At 39.0% G+C, this 17,223-nt stretch overlaps 1 protein-coding gene across 1 annotated transcript in view; it reads left to right on the top strand.

Moving 5' to 3' along the window:
• Positions 1-17,223, top strand: part of ipmkb (inositol polyphosphate multikinase b) — a 43,659-nt gene that overhangs the window by 14,337 nt on the left and 12,099 nt on the right. Inside the window, exons 2-5 of the mRNA XM_041815375.1 lie at positions 4,627-4,712; positions 8,749-8,845; positions 10,440-10,612; positions 16,882-16,963. Coding sequence (XP_041671309.1) covers positions 4,627-4,712; positions 8,749-8,845; positions 10,440-10,612; positions 16,882-16,963 — 438 coding nt within the window. The remainder of the gene's footprint in view (positions 1-4,626; positions 4,713-8,748; positions 8,846-10,439; positions 10,613-16,881; positions 16,964-17,223) is intronic.

Consider the following 17,223-nt stretch of genomic DNA (forward strand, 5'->3'; position numbering starts at 1 on the left):
CCTATAGCCTTATGATGCCACAGTCTCAGTGCTGCAGCTATAATTGTCCATATTCTTTCCCCAAACATCTCTCCTCCCACTGCGTCTCTGCCTGACTCCTACATATCTCCTGGTAAAGCTGTGCTCAGACAAAGCCTGCGACTAATGATTATTTTCAGCATTTTTAATCCACCAAGCATATCCTCGATAGTCATTTGTCAGTTAATCACATGAAACAGCTAAACACAAGATAAAGGTTTATACCAACTTTCCAGAGTCTTAAGTAAGGGTGCAAAAAGTCTCAAAAGGTGACTTAAGTAGATACTCATGGATTAAATATGTGATTAACAGACAGAAGTATGGCCGTCCCCTCTCTCACTCATGTCTTTAAATATACATAGGAGCTGAATTTGTCACTGTAGCAGTGTAAATTTAATGTAAGATAAAGCTGTTGTTAAGGGGCTAAAGGGGAGAGCTTTCTGGGGCCCAGCCATTTGGGGATGGGGGGGGGGGGGGGCTGGAGGTCAGAACATGGTCCAGTGTAAAGTTAAACTGTGATAATCACATTTTATATGTCAAATCAACATCTGCGCTGTTCTACAATAAAGACTTTCCTTAAAAGAGAACGTCCTCTTTTGGTAATGTCAACAAGTCTGGGCACATTGAACTAAAACATTTGGAAAGTAATGTCAGACTTCAGCTATGCATGAGGTGCACAAACACCAGACACAAAGAGCCAAAAATTGGACAATAGCAGCAAAAATGGGCTAAGAAAGTAGGGTGGAAAATGTTGAAAAGCGGTTAAAAAGTGGCAAAAAAATAACCAAACGGTGGCTAAACAGGTTAAAATAGAAACAAGTGGGATAACAAGCAAAAAGGGCAAAAAAGGTTGAGGAAACAGAGTTTAAAGCAGTTAAAAATGTAAAAAAAAAAATGGGTTAAAAGAGTTAAAATTGGGATTACAGCAGTTGGGGGCAAACATTGGTAATTAAAATGGAAAAAAATTGTTAAAAAAAAAAAAGAAAATTGGATAATGTTGGCAGAAAGGGTCATCGTTGGTCAGAAAAAAATTATGAAGAGTGGTTAAAAAAGTACTGAAAATGGGTAAAAGAGAAAAATGAGATTGCAGCAGCAAAAAAGCTGCTGAGATAGGCCACAAGGGGCAGAAAATGGGTGGGAAAATGGTTAAAAAGTAGTTAAAATGTGGGTCAATGGGTCAAAAGTGACAGATTGGCAAAAATGGGTTAAAAGAGACCAAAATGGGATAGCAACGGCATAAAGGGGCAAACATAGAACGGAGAAATGGTGAAAAGCAGTTAAAAAGCAAAAACAGAAAAAGACTGGATAACAGCAGGAAAAAAGGGGGCATAGATAGGCACAAAGTGACAAACATGGGCAAGAAAAAACAGAGACAAGTGGCAAAAATAGGCAACAAGTGGCAAAAAGGGGATTAAAAGAGACAAAAAAGGATAGCAGCAAAAGGGGTCAAAGATGGGTGAGGAAGATGGTGAAAAGTGGTTAAAAAGTGCCAAAAATTGGTTAAAAATGGCAAAACAAAGCATAAACACTGTCAAAATGGGCCAAGAAAGGCAAAAAGAGGAAAACTTGAGTGGAAAATCTTTAAAAAGCGGTTGAAAAGTGTCAAAAATGAGTTAAAAGTGACAAAAATAGGCAAAAGTGGCAAAATGGGTTAAAAGAGAAGAATGGGATAACAGCAGCAAAAAGGGGCTAAGATAGGCAAAAAGGCCAAACATGGGTAGGAAAAATGGGAAAAAATGTCGGTAAAAAAAATGATCAAAAAAGGCAAAAGTGGTAAAAATTTGTTAAAAGTATCCACATTTGGTTACAGGGGCAAAAATATCCAAAAAGCTGCAAAGATGTGTTAAAAGTGGCAAAAATGGGCAGAAAGAAAGATGAAAATGGTTTAAAAGTAGCATCACACTTTGCAGCTACAAATTGAAATAAATATAAGCCAGGACACTAGCATCAATGCTAACAAACACACATGCATTATCATAAGTCACTTCTGAGGACGGCCCATTTGCCGGGTTTTTCAGTGGCCCAGACATTTCTGCGTCAGCCTGATGTAAGGCAGTTAAAGTTTGTCATTGACGGCTCATGAGACCCACAGTTACAGTCCTTCACTGTGCTTCTTTATAGTCACCAAGAAATCTGCAATAAAAAATCAGTCAGAGTCTAAATGTGAGAAGTTTCATTGAATGTCTTTGAACGCTTCATACCACTTGATGTTGCACATTCTAAACTAAAAAGACTATATACGCCGATAAATCGTAATAATTTAAGGCTTTCCACAAGCACCATCTGCCAGCCAAACAGCCAACTACTCACTTAATCACAGCGGGCTACATTTTCCTTTTGTTGACAGAAGTCTAAAACATCTCATTGTGGTGAATCTTCCGTTATAAACTTTTCATCTGACTTCTATTGAAGGTTTGAAACTCTGAAAGTCTAGATATAAGTATTTAAAGCTGTTAACACCAGTCTCTAATGGGATTTTCTTTTCTACTATTTTCAAACCTACCATGTGAAAATTAACAGATCAAATCTTGCTGCAATGAAGCGTTTCGCATGAAGTAGCTGCGTTTTGATTATCTAACAACTCGCTGCTTTCTTTTACTTTCTTTTTGCACATCGAGTTCACAGTCGCCAACTGAAAATCTGTTTCAGTAGCACGTTACACCCCCGACACTGATGTCTTTATCAGTCAATACTTGTAAATTATTGCTGAGTTTTATAACTCAGCATCAAACATTAACTTCTGTGAAGGATGTAATGAACACAGTAGGATGTTTGTGGTTAAATGAGAGAAAAGTGTTTGTTTTGGTTGAATAATTTCTGTATCGAATGCTGGAAAACAGCCAAATCTTGTGCCCAGAATATAAATTCTACTAACCTTTAACTTACTAAACATCAGAATCTTTTTTATAAAGTATTGCATGCCAGCTCCAGCATTGTCTCTACCTGGAGCTTCTAAATAGCTCTTAGAGCGCCGAAGGTGGTGTTTGTGCTGTGATAGCTCTGTGGAAGGCAAGGTAATTTGATTGCACTGGTTCTGGATGGCTGTGGGATGCTGGAGTTCACTGTCACAGGTGTCTGGTGGCGACTTGGACGTGTGCCAGAATGGGAGTTCCCTCTTGGTAACCCCTGTGATGTTCTGGCCCAGCATTGTTGCTGCCTGAAGTTTGCATGCACAGAGCCTGGGCTGTTGAAGGTGGTGATGCTGTGGTAAATACAGGCCATGCTGTAGGTTAGGCCTATGTATTATACCAGTATCACATGAGTTTAACTGAGATCAAGGGCCTCTTCACGGAGCGTTGATATTTTCATGAGGGTACAAGTATCTAGTGCAGTGATACACAATGTGTGGCTCTTGAGCCACAAGTGGCTTTTCTGTGACTATCTGTGGCTCTTTTATGACTTAATTTGAAAAACTATTCCCCCAAAAAACCTTTAAAAGGAATATTTTTGCCACTTTCACGTTTTTTGCCACTTTTCATCCATTAAAGCTACCTTTTGCCAATAAATGCCACCTTTTTCATACGTTTTTATCCATTTTGACAATGTTTTTGCAACTTTTTACCCATTTTCTGCCACTTTTATCCCATTTTTGCCCCTTTTCACCATGAATTCCTCCAAATTTTCACCCATTTAAGCTACCCTTTGTCATTACTTACCACTTTTTTCCTAGTTTTTGCCCATTTTAGTCACTTCTTGTTGCCACTTTTAGCCAATTTTTGCCCTTTTTCACCATTTTTGTTGCCATTTTTCACCCATTTAAGCTGCCTGTTGCCATTTCATACCACTTGCTTCCTCTTTTTTTGCCCCTTTTTGCCAATATATCCCATTTCTGCCATTTTTCATCACTTTTTACCCATTTCAGCTGCCTTTTGCCACTAAGTACCACTTGTTTCCTATTTTTTGCCCATTTTTGCCACTCTTGACTGCTTTTTGCCCATTTTGGATCACTTTTCACACGTTATTTTGCCACGTTTGGACCATTTTATGTCACCTATAACTCATTTTTTGTCACTTCTCGCACATCTTTTTGCTACTGTCAGACTCTTTTTCCACTTTTCCTCCCCATTCTCACTGCTTTTTACCCATCTTTGTTGCTTTTTGACAATTTTTGCCACCGATAACTTAATGTTATTTCTTGCTTGACCACTTAGATTGGGGCTCTTGCAAAGGTATTTTTCAGGCACTTTAACTTAAGCCAAATCCCCAATGTTTTCTTTTCTTCTGATCTGCCATGAGTCTATTGTCTGTCTAGGTTGTTTATTGTATTTTTTATTCTTATTTGCCATTTTTATTCTCTACCTTTTATTGCTATTGTACCTCTGTTTTATTGATTGTACATTGTTAACATCAACCTGCCTAGGGTCAAAGGATGGAAATTAGCCACTGGCTACAATCCTACATATTTATATGCAAGTGTTTAATAATATGTACTGAACCTGATATTTCAAATAAAATAAATACAAATACAACATTTGGCTCTTTGGTTGAGTAGGGTTGAATAACACTGACCTAGTGTTTGCTTCAAATTGTGAAATTTTATATTTGTTTCTGAACGTGCCTCGTGCTTCTCATCTTACCTTTCACTGAACGTTGTTGTTTTTGTTGCAGGTATTCTGCAGCATCCAGATGGGACAGTCCTGAAGCAGCTTCAGCCTCCACCCAGGGGTCCAAGAGAGATGCAGTTTTACAGCATGGTAATACCTGCATACATGTTACTCTTACACTCTTACAATAACACCTGCTGAATATCAGTCAATATAAATACATGTAATCTTGAGGAAGACAAGCTTTTAGGGCCATGCACTGGCAATAAGCCAGCAGTGACATGTGTACTAATATCAGCATTAATGCATGAATTTGATTAATTACAGTCTATCATTAGTGCATTGAATCTCTCAAATAATGTTATTGGCATGCTTTGGTTAAGCCACAGCAGTGTCTCCCTGCAGCCACGTGGATGTGAAATAAGTCTCATTTCACTTTAACCCAATAAGACTGCATGCAAAGTTCATATGCATGTTCCTTTAAGACACTGGCATGTTTCTATCTTTAAGACCTGATGCAACATCTGTGCATTTAGGGTAAACATGCCAGTTTTCACTTGACTGTTGCACTGCAGCATGAGTCACTATAATACACTGTGCTGTTTGTTGATGGTTTTAAAAAACAAAATGTAGATGAACTTTAGGAGAAATGCAGTGACTAACAGTCAAAGCATAAGATTTAAGCTTTCAAGTGGTTTTTATTTCATGTCTGTTGGCTACAGAGGCTGAGAAATAAAGATTTATGGAAATGTTGAAATTCTGTGCAGCTCCACAGAAAACCCTCAAGTTTTGGGAGGTTATTTTTAAACAATAGGGCATTTCTAAGACAGCCTTAGGTCTCAATGAGTTTAAAAACTCAGACAGCTCAGTGGAGAAGTCAAAAGTCATCTGCACATTATGCTTTCAAACATTTTCTCTGATTCAGTTTCCTGTTAATTCAGTTAAGGGCCAATCTACCCAAGTCTTAAAAGTCTTAAAAATAAAAGCAGGTCCGTATCCAAACAGGAAGTCAGTTACCTATAGTCTAAGATGGTATGAAAATGCACAATGAAACAAAAACAGGTTTAGGATGCAAGATAGTGGAATTTCAAAATGTGGCAGAAAGGGGTGAGTAATCACGAATATTTTTTAAATTATCTGACAGACCTGATTAGTACTGATGATCCATATAATGGATGCCGTAAGATTACTTTTTATCGTAGCTCTCCTTTTCTTATTTTCTTATCCCCACCTTTTCTTCACCCTGTGACGTTTTTCTGTTGAGGAAATGAATAGGAAAGGAGTTGAGATTTTTTTCTGACTTTTTGAACAGATCAAGACTAGGGCTGTCGCGGTATACTGGTATTGACGATAATCGTGGTATTAAAAAATGAAATTTCAATATCATGTTAAAAATGTGCATATGATAATATCGTGTAAATGAACACAGTTTGTTTTCTCCATCCGCCCCTGTTTTCTTCTGCCCTGCTTCGTCTCCCTCCTGTAGCACCCCAACAACCCCTCCCCCTTCCTGCTCACACACAAACACTGAACCTCTGCAATGACACAGCAGTTGCAGTACCTCCTTAGACAGGTATTTTGAGTGTAATTCATCTGTCAAAAGAGAGAACACAGCATAAAGTTAAAGATAAACTTGATTAATTGTCCCATTATTATTTAAATTTTTATTGGTATCGTGATAATTTCGTTATTGTGATATTTTTTACCCACAATAATCGTGAAGTGAAAATCTGATATCGTGACAGCCCTAATTCAGACTTTAGAGTGTATTGGCAAAACCATTAGAAAACAACATGATTAAAAACAACTGTGTAGCGCTGGGATTTTTCTGACTAAAAAGTCTAATGAGTGTAAACACTTCATATATTACATAAATTAACACTGGACATTATCATTAGTGTTTACTACTGCACACCATGTGTGTCATACTCCTTTAGTTCAGTGGTTCTCAACTGGTGGGTTAGGAACCAAAAGTGGGTCACAAAGCTCTTTCAAGTGGGTCGTGAAATGTGTACAAAATCCAGCAAAAAATTCTATTGTATGGAAGCCCTAAGGGCACAAACAAGCTTGTTTTCTATAGGTTTTCCAATGATGATGAGTCAATTTCAGTGTTTGTCTCAAGATTTCAACTTATCTATCTTCTTTTCTTTGGAGAACAAGCAGGTTTTTCCAAGATATTGTTGAAATTCCATATGAAATTACCAAAATTCCATGCTGTCCTGGGAAAATGGTGTAAAATTAAATGCATGCATTTCCTTCTGTGATGATGTTCTTTAAGAAAAAACCTTTATTTTGGCCTGGCTCTTTGAGTGATTGTGTTTTGTTCCATTTAGGGCCCAAACTGCCAAATTCTTCAATAGATAAATTTAAGTGGTTGAAAATTTTCAAACATTTGGGTCACGATTTCTCTCAAGGGGGTGGTGGGGGGTCCCGTTGAGAACTACTGCTTTAGTTCTGCATAACTTATCACTAACAGACCTGCACATCTCTATAGCTTCTCTATCACACCTTGTGCATACTATTGCCCCTTGAACATAGTTTGGGGTCTTTATATTCTATTTTATATGGCTGTTATATTTCTGTATTAGTCTGGTGGTCTAATGTAGGACTGCTGTGGTGTTCCTATGGACTTTAAACCGACGATTGCTCCATGACATCAGGAGAATAAAAAAAGATGGTGATTTTTCCGAAATAGAGTCTTGTGAGCTTTTAACTTCATTTGTTTTTTAATGTAATGACACAGCTCTATGTTCAGACAAGTCTTCCTCTTATGTTTACCTCTGTGGCTGTTGTATTTAGACTCCTAGTAAACAATAAACTGTATTTTTTCTTATTTAAACCAGTCTTTCCCGTTAAGCATCATATAGATGGAATGCTTTAACCCAGACAGGGGTGGGGCCGTCATTGTTTGGATAAAGTACCCTGATGGATTGCTCCTATCATTTGTATTATGTGGATGTTATTGCAATGATATCCAACCAAAGTTACATCATGTTCCCATCAGAAGTGAAGCAAAATTGTTAATGGCAACCTATCCTATAAGATCAGCAGGTTAGATTTTTAGAAAGCCTGTCATAGACAGAAACAGCACCTTCATTAGATTGTCAATGGACAGATTAATAACAGTGAATTCTTCACATGTAGGGGAGACATCAGACTCTCCATATGCTGCCGTGTGATCACCATGTGTATGTGTCTGCTGCTACAGAGCGTCAATGTTTGATTTGGAGCTTAGCGGCTCTGTCAGCCTCAGCAACTCTCATACACACAGGAATGAGTCATGGCAGGCAGCACGTCCGCCCGGCTCTGATCACAAACACGAACGCACACATGTCGTACGGGGCTGGATGTGTCGTTACAGCTTGTACAGATTCCTCTCCACATGACTACAGACATCATTAAGGTCACATTTAAAGTACTGGTTTGGGGGTCAGACTCTCTGTCCGCTCTGAGTTGTTGTCTGACCTTTTACCAAGGACAGTTCTTCTATTGTTGATACCAACAATCCAATCTCTATTTGTCCTTTATTTGTTTTTTGTTTTTTTTTTTAGATTTATTTTTGGGCCTTTTTGTGCTTTTATTAGATAGTGCAGGACAGTGAATAGACTCAGAAACAGGGAAGAGATTGGGGGGAGACATGCGGTAAAGGGCCCCAGACCGGATTCGAACCAAGGCCGCCCGCGTACATGGTGCACGCCCTAAACCGCTCGACCATCTGCGGGCCCGCAGCATTTATTTTTACCTTTATAAACACCTGAATGTGACACAGGCTTGGCTCAGTTGCATGCATGCACAGTGGCGTAGCCCTTGAAGCAGCAGCCCTGGTTTTAACTCCCATCCTTGGCCAGTTTTGCATAGCTACAAAACTCCTAAAAAAAGGATGTGAATATTATTAAATTTAATGTCAGATTTTCTGTACATGCCATGTTTAAACAACATTACTCTCAAAACTAGACACTATTTCTTGTTGTTTTTAAAGAAAAATAAAGAAAAGGAACATTTTTTATCTAGTTGTTTGAGGAATAGAGTTCCAGCTCATGTGTGAATAAAGATCGGAAAATAAAAGAAGGTGTGATAAATAATGTCATGAACTAAGTAGTAATATGAATGTTCCACTGTGAGTTAAGCGTATCCATAATCATGAGTAAATGTGATGATAGAAATGTTTCATGTGTTTGTGCTGTAGGTGTATTCAGAGGACTGCTGTGATCCGTGTCTTCTGGAGCTCCAGAATCATCTACCCAAGTACTACGGCACCTGGTCTTCTCCTGACAGCCCGAATGGTAAGAGGCCTCTTTAACAAGTGTCGACAGTATGATCTCGATGTAAACAAGAAGAACAAAACAGACATTTGATTGAGTAAATTAGTATTTCTTAGGCAGAGTTGAAGCCCTACCCCCTCTGCTATGTTTTGTCTCAGCTTTCTCCTCTACTCTGATGATCTGCTTAAAAATGCTCATATGTCGATAGAGCTGTCAATCATGAAGTTAAATGTGCTCATTTTTGCATGAGTTAATTAATTACAACAAAAATACTTAAAGAAGAACACTCTGACATAAATAAGCATCCTATCCATCCATTTTCTATGCTTACCTGTTCGGGGTCACGGGGGGCTGTAGCCAATTCCAGCTGTCATTGGGCGAGAGGTGGGGTTGCACCCTGGACTGGTCGCCAGTTGCCATGGTAACACTCACACCTACAGGCAATTCAGAGTTACCACTCAACCAAACTAGCATGTCTTTGGTCTGTGGGAGGAAGCAGGAGAACCCATGCATGCTCAGGGAGAACATGCCTTGTCCAGGATTCTGAATAAGTTGTCAACGCTAATCTCTGCGCCACCATACAGCCCGTAAATCAGAATAAGATTACCTCATTTAACCAAACCTGGGTTTGACAAAAATGTATTTAACCCCAAGTTTGGTATTGTTATATACAACAAGGAGACACGTCTTATTCAGAGTTGAATAAATCATGAGCCATGAATCGTAGCTGCTTAGTTGTTTTTTCCTCTTAAAGCCCTCTGTTGTGCTGTTCTAATGATGCTATCCACACCTCTGTACCTCATATAGAACATTTTCTAGTGAGCCTGGAACTTGGCTGACTTTCAGGGGTCTTTAAAGATTAAATCCATACCAGGGATTTCAATATCAGATATATTTTTATCCATTTTGTAGTCCATTTTTCAAATCCTGCAGCTATCGGGTTAGCCACCACCATATTGTCTGTTTGTATCCCAGAATGCATTGCGACAGGGTGCATGATGCTTTGCCAAACAGCGCATGTGCACAGACTTAGAAACTGCAGAATAGACAGGAACTGCTTTAAGGAATGACTCGAATTCCCAAAAGCCCAGGGCTTTTTTGTAAAAATGTGAATAATTTGGAGACTTTTTGTCACAGAATGATTGTTTTTTATTTATTTATAACCTTTTAAAAATTTAAATGACATTATTGAAGCACACATATTCTCAAAGCCCAGGTCGTTCTGAAAAGAAAAGGATGTTTAGAGCTTGACTGTGCACCACAGGGTTGATGTTTCACAAGCTATTTAAGATGATAAGTCCAGGCGAGACATATTGGTTAAAAGTATAGCATAGGGTTCAGATGGTCAATATGCATTTTAACTGTATAGTTTGAGCAGTTTCTCATCTTATAACATGAAATAGTTGGGGTTTTTAACTTGCAATGCAGCTGTAAAACTGTAAATACTTAGTGTTCCCTCCTAGGCGTCTGCTACCATCCATCCTAAAATACTGCCCATTATATGAAGTTAAACAGGGCCCTCCATTGTATCAGAAACATTTTATGAATCATTAAAATAATCTGACATCATAACCATATGAAAAGGTTTAGTAATAACACTCCTCTTGTGTCTCAGACCTTTATCTGAAGCTGGAGGACGTGACTCGACGCTTCGTCAAGCCGTGCATCATGGACGTGAAGTTGGGCCAGCGGAGCTACGACCCGTTCGCGTCGCAGGAGAAACGGGAACAGCAGATCAGGAAGTACCCGCTGATGGAGGAGATTGGCTTCCTGGTCCTTGGCATGAGGGTGAGTGTTGTTAAATCTGAATGATCAAATTCAAACCTCTCTTAAGGATCTAAGAATATTTTCTCTATGATATTGATGTTTCTGTTGGCTTCTGATTGCAGCCCATAAAATATCCATTTACACAAACTTTTTATCACCAAGAGGTTGATAAATGCTTACTATTGAATCTGTAATTCAACAGGTCTATATTTTAAGGCTGTTTAAGGCCCACTTTGGACTACTTCATACAGTACAAATATCAAAGGTTTCTACAGCCTAACCAGGTCACGCTTTACAAGGTGGTCAGACCAGGTGAAATGGTTCAATGTTTAACCTGGGTAATGTGAGAAACATGCTAAGGTCATTATCCTACCCTAGCTGTACATAATGGCCCTTTCACACACATAAATAGACAGAAAAAGATCTTCTCCGCCCATCTAAGTATCTGTTGTTTATCTGAAGGAGTGTGTTGACTCTCTGGAGGCTCCTCTCCGTGACCGCAGGCTGTGGAGGAGTAAACATGCATCATGTCAGCGCCTCATTAGTTTGTTTGACAGGAAGGAATTAAAGAAGTTCTTCTTGAATAACTCAACCTTTATCACTTTGATCAGTTTCCATTGCAGCTGTTGTCAGCAGCAGCATCAGTAAATGTCCGGGTCTGAGCTTCCTGTGTGCAGCATGAAGCAAACAGAAGACACCCAGTCAATCACCTATTTTATGATCTAAATTTACATCTTTTATGAAGCCTGGAAAGCATGGATAACGTTTAATTTCAACCTTATATTTCAAGGATTGTAGTTTGCTTTCTTTTGGAAACATCCTTAAAAATTTTGACCAATCTTTCTTTAAAATACAATGATGAAAATACCCGCATGTCTTATTTGCACAGTGGAGAGAATTAAATTCTGAATGACCAACTGTCCAGCGCTGACATTTTACTCTCCTTGTCAAAAACAAAACTTACCTTTCTCAAAGTCTTTATCTCCAAAGATCTATTTTTAGCTAGTCTTAGTCACATTTTCCTCATGAAGGAAAAAAATACTCAATGAACATTTGTAGTGATAGTTTTAGTTGACCAAATAAACACCGATTTGCAGAAACAGCTCAGCACCCCCAGCATTAATCTGCCATAAGCACAGCACTGAGCAAATTTAGCATAACACTGAAACACCGGCGCTGGATGGATTGAATCCAAAATGAGTCCAGCCAACCAGGCCAACTTAAGCTTCATCTAAATGCATTAAACTGATGTAAATCCACAGCCATTTTACACTGGACTCCATCCAATGGGTAAATTTTATGCTTCCTAAGAGGAAAGGTATTGCTTTTATTTAAATTTTTATTAAGCACAGAGCCATAACATTCCACATCACAACTTGGCCACAAGACTTCCTGTTCCTTTTTTCAGAAGAAACAAAACAAACTCAGCCAAAAAGCATATATACAACACAATCACAATAATATAAATAAATAAATAAATAATCAGATCAAAGTCCTCAACCCTTGGCACATTCTCACAAATAGCACAGCAAATAAATAAATAATAAACAAAAAAATTTAAAAATAGTAATAAAACAAAATTAAATTATAATAAATCAATTTAAAAAATGTTTTGACATCAGACAACTATGAACACTTAAGTAGCTTCAGAAAAATTAGAGGGGAGAATGACATGAATTCCATTGTTTATGATCAGTTAAAGTAGGATTCAGTGTGTAGATATAGCAAGTCCAAGCCTCTTGTTGCTGCTTGCTTATGTCCCGACTCCGCCGCACCCGAAAGTAGCCTACTGCACCTTGTCGCTGATTGGTCCTGCCACTTTCTAACTGGGCCCAAACAGTTTAGACGGGAGCTTGACAAGAAGATTCGTCAGTGAGAAACATGGAAACGGGCGTATCCATCTGCTGTGCAAGGTCAATGACTTCTTATATCTTACAATGATTTAAAGGTGCTTTCAAATAAAGTGAAAGTTACTGTTTTATATGCAGATTGTATAAAGAAACATATAAAGGTTCTACATTTTGTGGAAATAAAAAAAGGTTTGCATGTCTGCTGCCAATTTCTGTGCAGTGCACTCTGGGTAGTGATTTTACATGGCTGCATTGGTCCTTGTCCTATGGAGTGTCAGCCTTAAAACCTTTTAAATTTAAACCGGTGTGATGTCTTAGTAACCTGGTAAAGAGGGCAATATGGAAGAAGATGTTACGTAGATCAGGGTGAGTATGGTCTAAAACAGTGGTTCTCAACTGGTGGGTCAAGACCCAAAAGTGGGTCGCAAAGCCCTTTCCAGTGGGTCATGAAAGGGTGCCAGGAAAAAAAATGCGTCAAAAAGTCTTTAAAAGTGTGTGGACATACACATTTTTATCAAGTTTTTCAAACGATAACGAGCACATTTAGGCCTTTTCTCAAGGTTTCAACTTATCTATATTCTTAACCCCCATGATAGAAATGGTTTCCCTGAGATAATGAAGAAATTCCCATGCTGTCTGAGGTAAATTGATTATAATAAAATGTATGCATGCATGCATTAAAGATGTTTGTTTTGCACTTTCTCTTTGTTCATTCATGTTTTCTTCCATTAAGGGTCCAAACAGTAACAGTTTTCATCAAAAACACTTGGTAATGATTGAATGATTTCAGAAATCTGGGTTGTGATTGGTTGACAAGGAGGTGGCAGTGGGACCTGGCTCTAGACCAGGTGAGATCAGTATGAGTATATTTCACCTATACTGCAGCCAGCCACATGGGGGCAATTGAAATATTTTAGCCACATATTTCTGGAGTCTTCTTGATGTCTGTCACTGAGTTCGATGGAAATATGTTGTGTTGTGATTGGCCAATGCAGGAAACAGATCTTCTGGATCCTCAAGATATTGCCCTCTCAGAGATGCTTAAGTGGAAAATTGATTACAAAAACTGCAACTTTAATTATTGGTACACTAATAAGTATGTGCTTAATATTCCAAATTACAGAAATACGATTTTATTTAAACTTCAGGATGAAAAAAATTAAACAATTGTTTGCCATATTTTTGCCCTCTCAAATCTTTAATAATCCTCTGGGGGCCAGATGGGCAGCTTTGAGGGCCCTGATACTGCCCAAGGGCCTCCCATTGATGATCACTGATTTAAAAGGTACTGGGGGGAGAAAAATGTCATCACAAGAGTGCATTGTGCAAAAATAGCAACCCACGTTTGAATCTATTTTGTGAATTTTTGTTGGAACCTGGTGTGTTTCTTTGTTCCACATACATAGAATGGACACAGATGTCTCAGTGTACAGATTATCTTTCTTATTCATTGGGATGAATTCAGATTTTCCCCTATGTTTTTATTGCAAAATCTCATGTTGTGATAAAAATAAAGCCCTTATAAACTGCACAGCCCTACACAGCTGGATTACTCTGCTGTATTAATGACAGAGCTGCTTGTAAAACGGGTCTTACTGCACAGGAAGACGTTGTTTGATTGGTTTATCCTGAAAGGCTTGACAGTGTTTGTCTATCCCACCCTCAGAACAGATGACAGCATAATGACTGTGTGTCTACACCCTTAGTAAACGGGTCACAGATGTACCCTACATCTGTTTAAGTTTGCTGATGTGGTTTAGTAGGAAAGGGTGGAGATAAATTTACAGAAGATAAGATTCATGTTCAATCCCTGTAGCGCTGTTAAACATCTACATCTTAGAGAACTTCTACTTTATACCAGTGGTTTCATGCTTGTGTTTGCTCAACGCACACCTACGATCAAGCCAAGCCCAACCCTATTCATATGAATATTTTGTATATTCCATGCACAATAGCCTCTTTAAAACTTTCTACCGTGTCTGTAGGTGATGTGTAGCTTACCGAGACTTGCCTCAGACACACCATTTAGAAATCACAGCTCCATGGATGGCTTTATCTGACTCTACTGTGTTTGACTGGAACACAACGTAAAGCTAAAAGAGTATTAATAATATGGTAATTCACTGAGCTGACAGGACCTTACATTGATTTTCGTAGGCTGATAATTTTACAGACTTCAGCCACTAATTTCCCTAAAAGTCGTATTTGTGTAAGTCGTGATTGAATTAGCTTAATAAAAGGTAAAATTGATGGTTAGACTCTTTAGTAATGGGGGTTAAAAACAGAACATTTCTGGCCCTGAGCTAGGAAAATTCCCTCACTAATCTCAGCTCTGTGTTTGTTTGGATCCAGAGGAAACTCATTAGTGATAATGACCTCAGTGATGGAGGAGTGATAGTTAGGGAGGAGGGTCACAGAAGCCTGCAGGAAAAGATAAAATAATTGTGTTATAATGGCTGTTAAAACAACATCAATTTTAAGTTTATTTGATATTGCTTCAAACAGAAATAGGCCCTGTTCTTAAAGGTAAAATACAAAGAATTTTAACATGGATATGCCTTAATTTATTAGAAGATGACTACTCCTGTTATATATTTTTAGCTAAGTACTTCTACCAAATATATTTTCAAAAGTATTCAAAGCCAGAGAAGAAGCTTTATCAGCACAGGTCTCCTCAGGTTTTTCTCTGCCATCAGCTGCTTGCTCCTCCTGTAACAGTGTAAATAATCATGATCCATCACAAGAAACCAGAACAAAACATGAATGAGATACAGCAACAAAACAGCAGCTTCCAGTGGCAGCTAATGCTTCCTTATGTAGCAGTCTGTGGTTCCTGTGTTTCCACAGCAGTGGAAACATATCATACCTTTTATGGCGTCACAACACCATCCATTTTCTACATCGCTTATCCCGTTGGGGGTCACGGTGAAGCTGGAACCTATCCCAGCTGGCGGGGTACACCCTGGACTGGTTGCCAGTGAATCACAGGGCTAACAACCCGGCACACTCACACTCACACCTACGGCCAATTTAGAGTCACCAATTAACCTGACAACTTTACCGTTTTTGGTGGTGGGAGGAAGTGGGAGTACCCGGAGAGACAGCACGCATGCACTGGGAGAACATCCAGACTCCACACAGAAAGGCCCTGACTGGCCCTTAAAGATTTCTGACTTTAAGAAGTTTTTTAATCTGTTTTCGATATTTAAGGTAATGAAAGTACTCAGCTAAAAATATATCAAACACAGGAGTAGTTATATTTTAATGAGTGTAGAATAACAGTGTGATAATTCTGCAGATTGCACCTTTAATAGGAACATATAATTGTGGATAGGTCCGTCAAAAATAGTGAACTTTTACCAAAGTGGGGGATCAGGACCCCTTAGGTCAGGAGATGTTATTAAAAAGAAGAAAAGAACTTCAAATGATTTCAAATGGAATTTTTTACCTGTTATTATCAAAAAATCTTAAAATAAGTTTAATTTAAAATTAACCATAGTTAATGAGTGAGATTTGTGCTTAAATGTACAAAAGTAATGTGTAAAAAATCTCCTTAAATCTAAATTTGTACATGATGCTTTGTGCAGCATCGTATGCTTTAACCACCTTCAGAGACGGTCTGGGTCCCAGGTCTCTGGTGCTGTTATTTTGGAGGTCCCTGGTCACTGGTGCTGTTATTTTGGAGGTCCCTGGTCTCTGGTGCTGTTATTTTTGGGGTCCCTGGTCTCTGGTGCTGTTATTTTTGGGGTCCCTGGTCACTGGTGCTGTTATTTTGGAGGTCCCTGGTCTCTGATGCTGTTATTTTGGAGGTCCCTGGTCTCTGGTGCTGTTATTTTTGGGGTCCCAGGTCTCTGGTGCTGTTATTTTTGGGGTCCCTGGTCACTGGTGCTGTTATTTTGGAGGTCCCTGGTCTCTGGTGCTGTTATTTTTGGGGTCCCTGGTCACTGGTGCTGTTATTTTGGAGGTCCCTGGTCTCTGGTGCTGTTATTTTTGGGGTCCCTGGTCTCTGGTGCTGTTATTTTGGAGGTCCCTGGTCTCTGGTGCTGTAATTTTTGGGGTCCCTGGTCTCTGGTGCTGTTATTTTGGAGGTCCCTGGTCTCTGGTGCTGTTATTTTGGAGGTCCCTGGGACCCCTGCTTTAAGCGATCAGCTCTGTGCAGGCAGAAGTCGCTTTGAAGTTGCTCTGTTTCTTGGGCTTATCTTGTATTACGGTGCGGCTCTAGTCCTGTTTAAATGATATGGAGGCAGATGTTGGTGCAGCAGTGCGCCACTAGATGGAGCCAATGAACCGTCAGTGAGAGAAACCCTGATGAGGAGCTTGGCCAGTTAGACACTGTCATCTACAGGCAGTCTACAGTTGATTAATCCTGTACCCTTTGAGACTTAACAAAACTTTGTGTGTTTTATATGCAGTGAAAAAAATAATTTTCTTGTTTTTCAGGTGTACAAGGTGTGCAGTGACACGTTTGACTCATATGACCAGCACTATGGCAGAGGACTTGTGAAGGAGACCATTAAAGATGGTATGTTTATGCTTTTACATATGTGGAAACTTTTAAGCTTTACTGTCTTTTTACTACAGCTAATAGCAAAGGAGGTTTTAAAGATACACTTACAACAACTCAGTTAAGCTGCATTTATGAGTTAACTATTGATTGAGTGAAATAAACCATAGGTAGAAATTTTAATCATCGGTTTAAAGGCTCAGAAAGAAATTGACCCCCAAACTATGCCAAGTAAAGAGGTCAGGAAGCTTGCAATCTTGGTTGGGGTAACCTTTGAT

This window comes from Cheilinus undulatus, linkage group 20, assembly GCF_018320785.1.
Source record: "Cheilinus undulatus linkage group 20, ASM1832078v1, whole genome shotgun sequence".
NCBI classification, from domain to species: domain Eukaryota; kingdom Metazoa; phylum Chordata; class Actinopteri; order Labriformes; family Labridae; genus Cheilinus; species Cheilinus undulatus.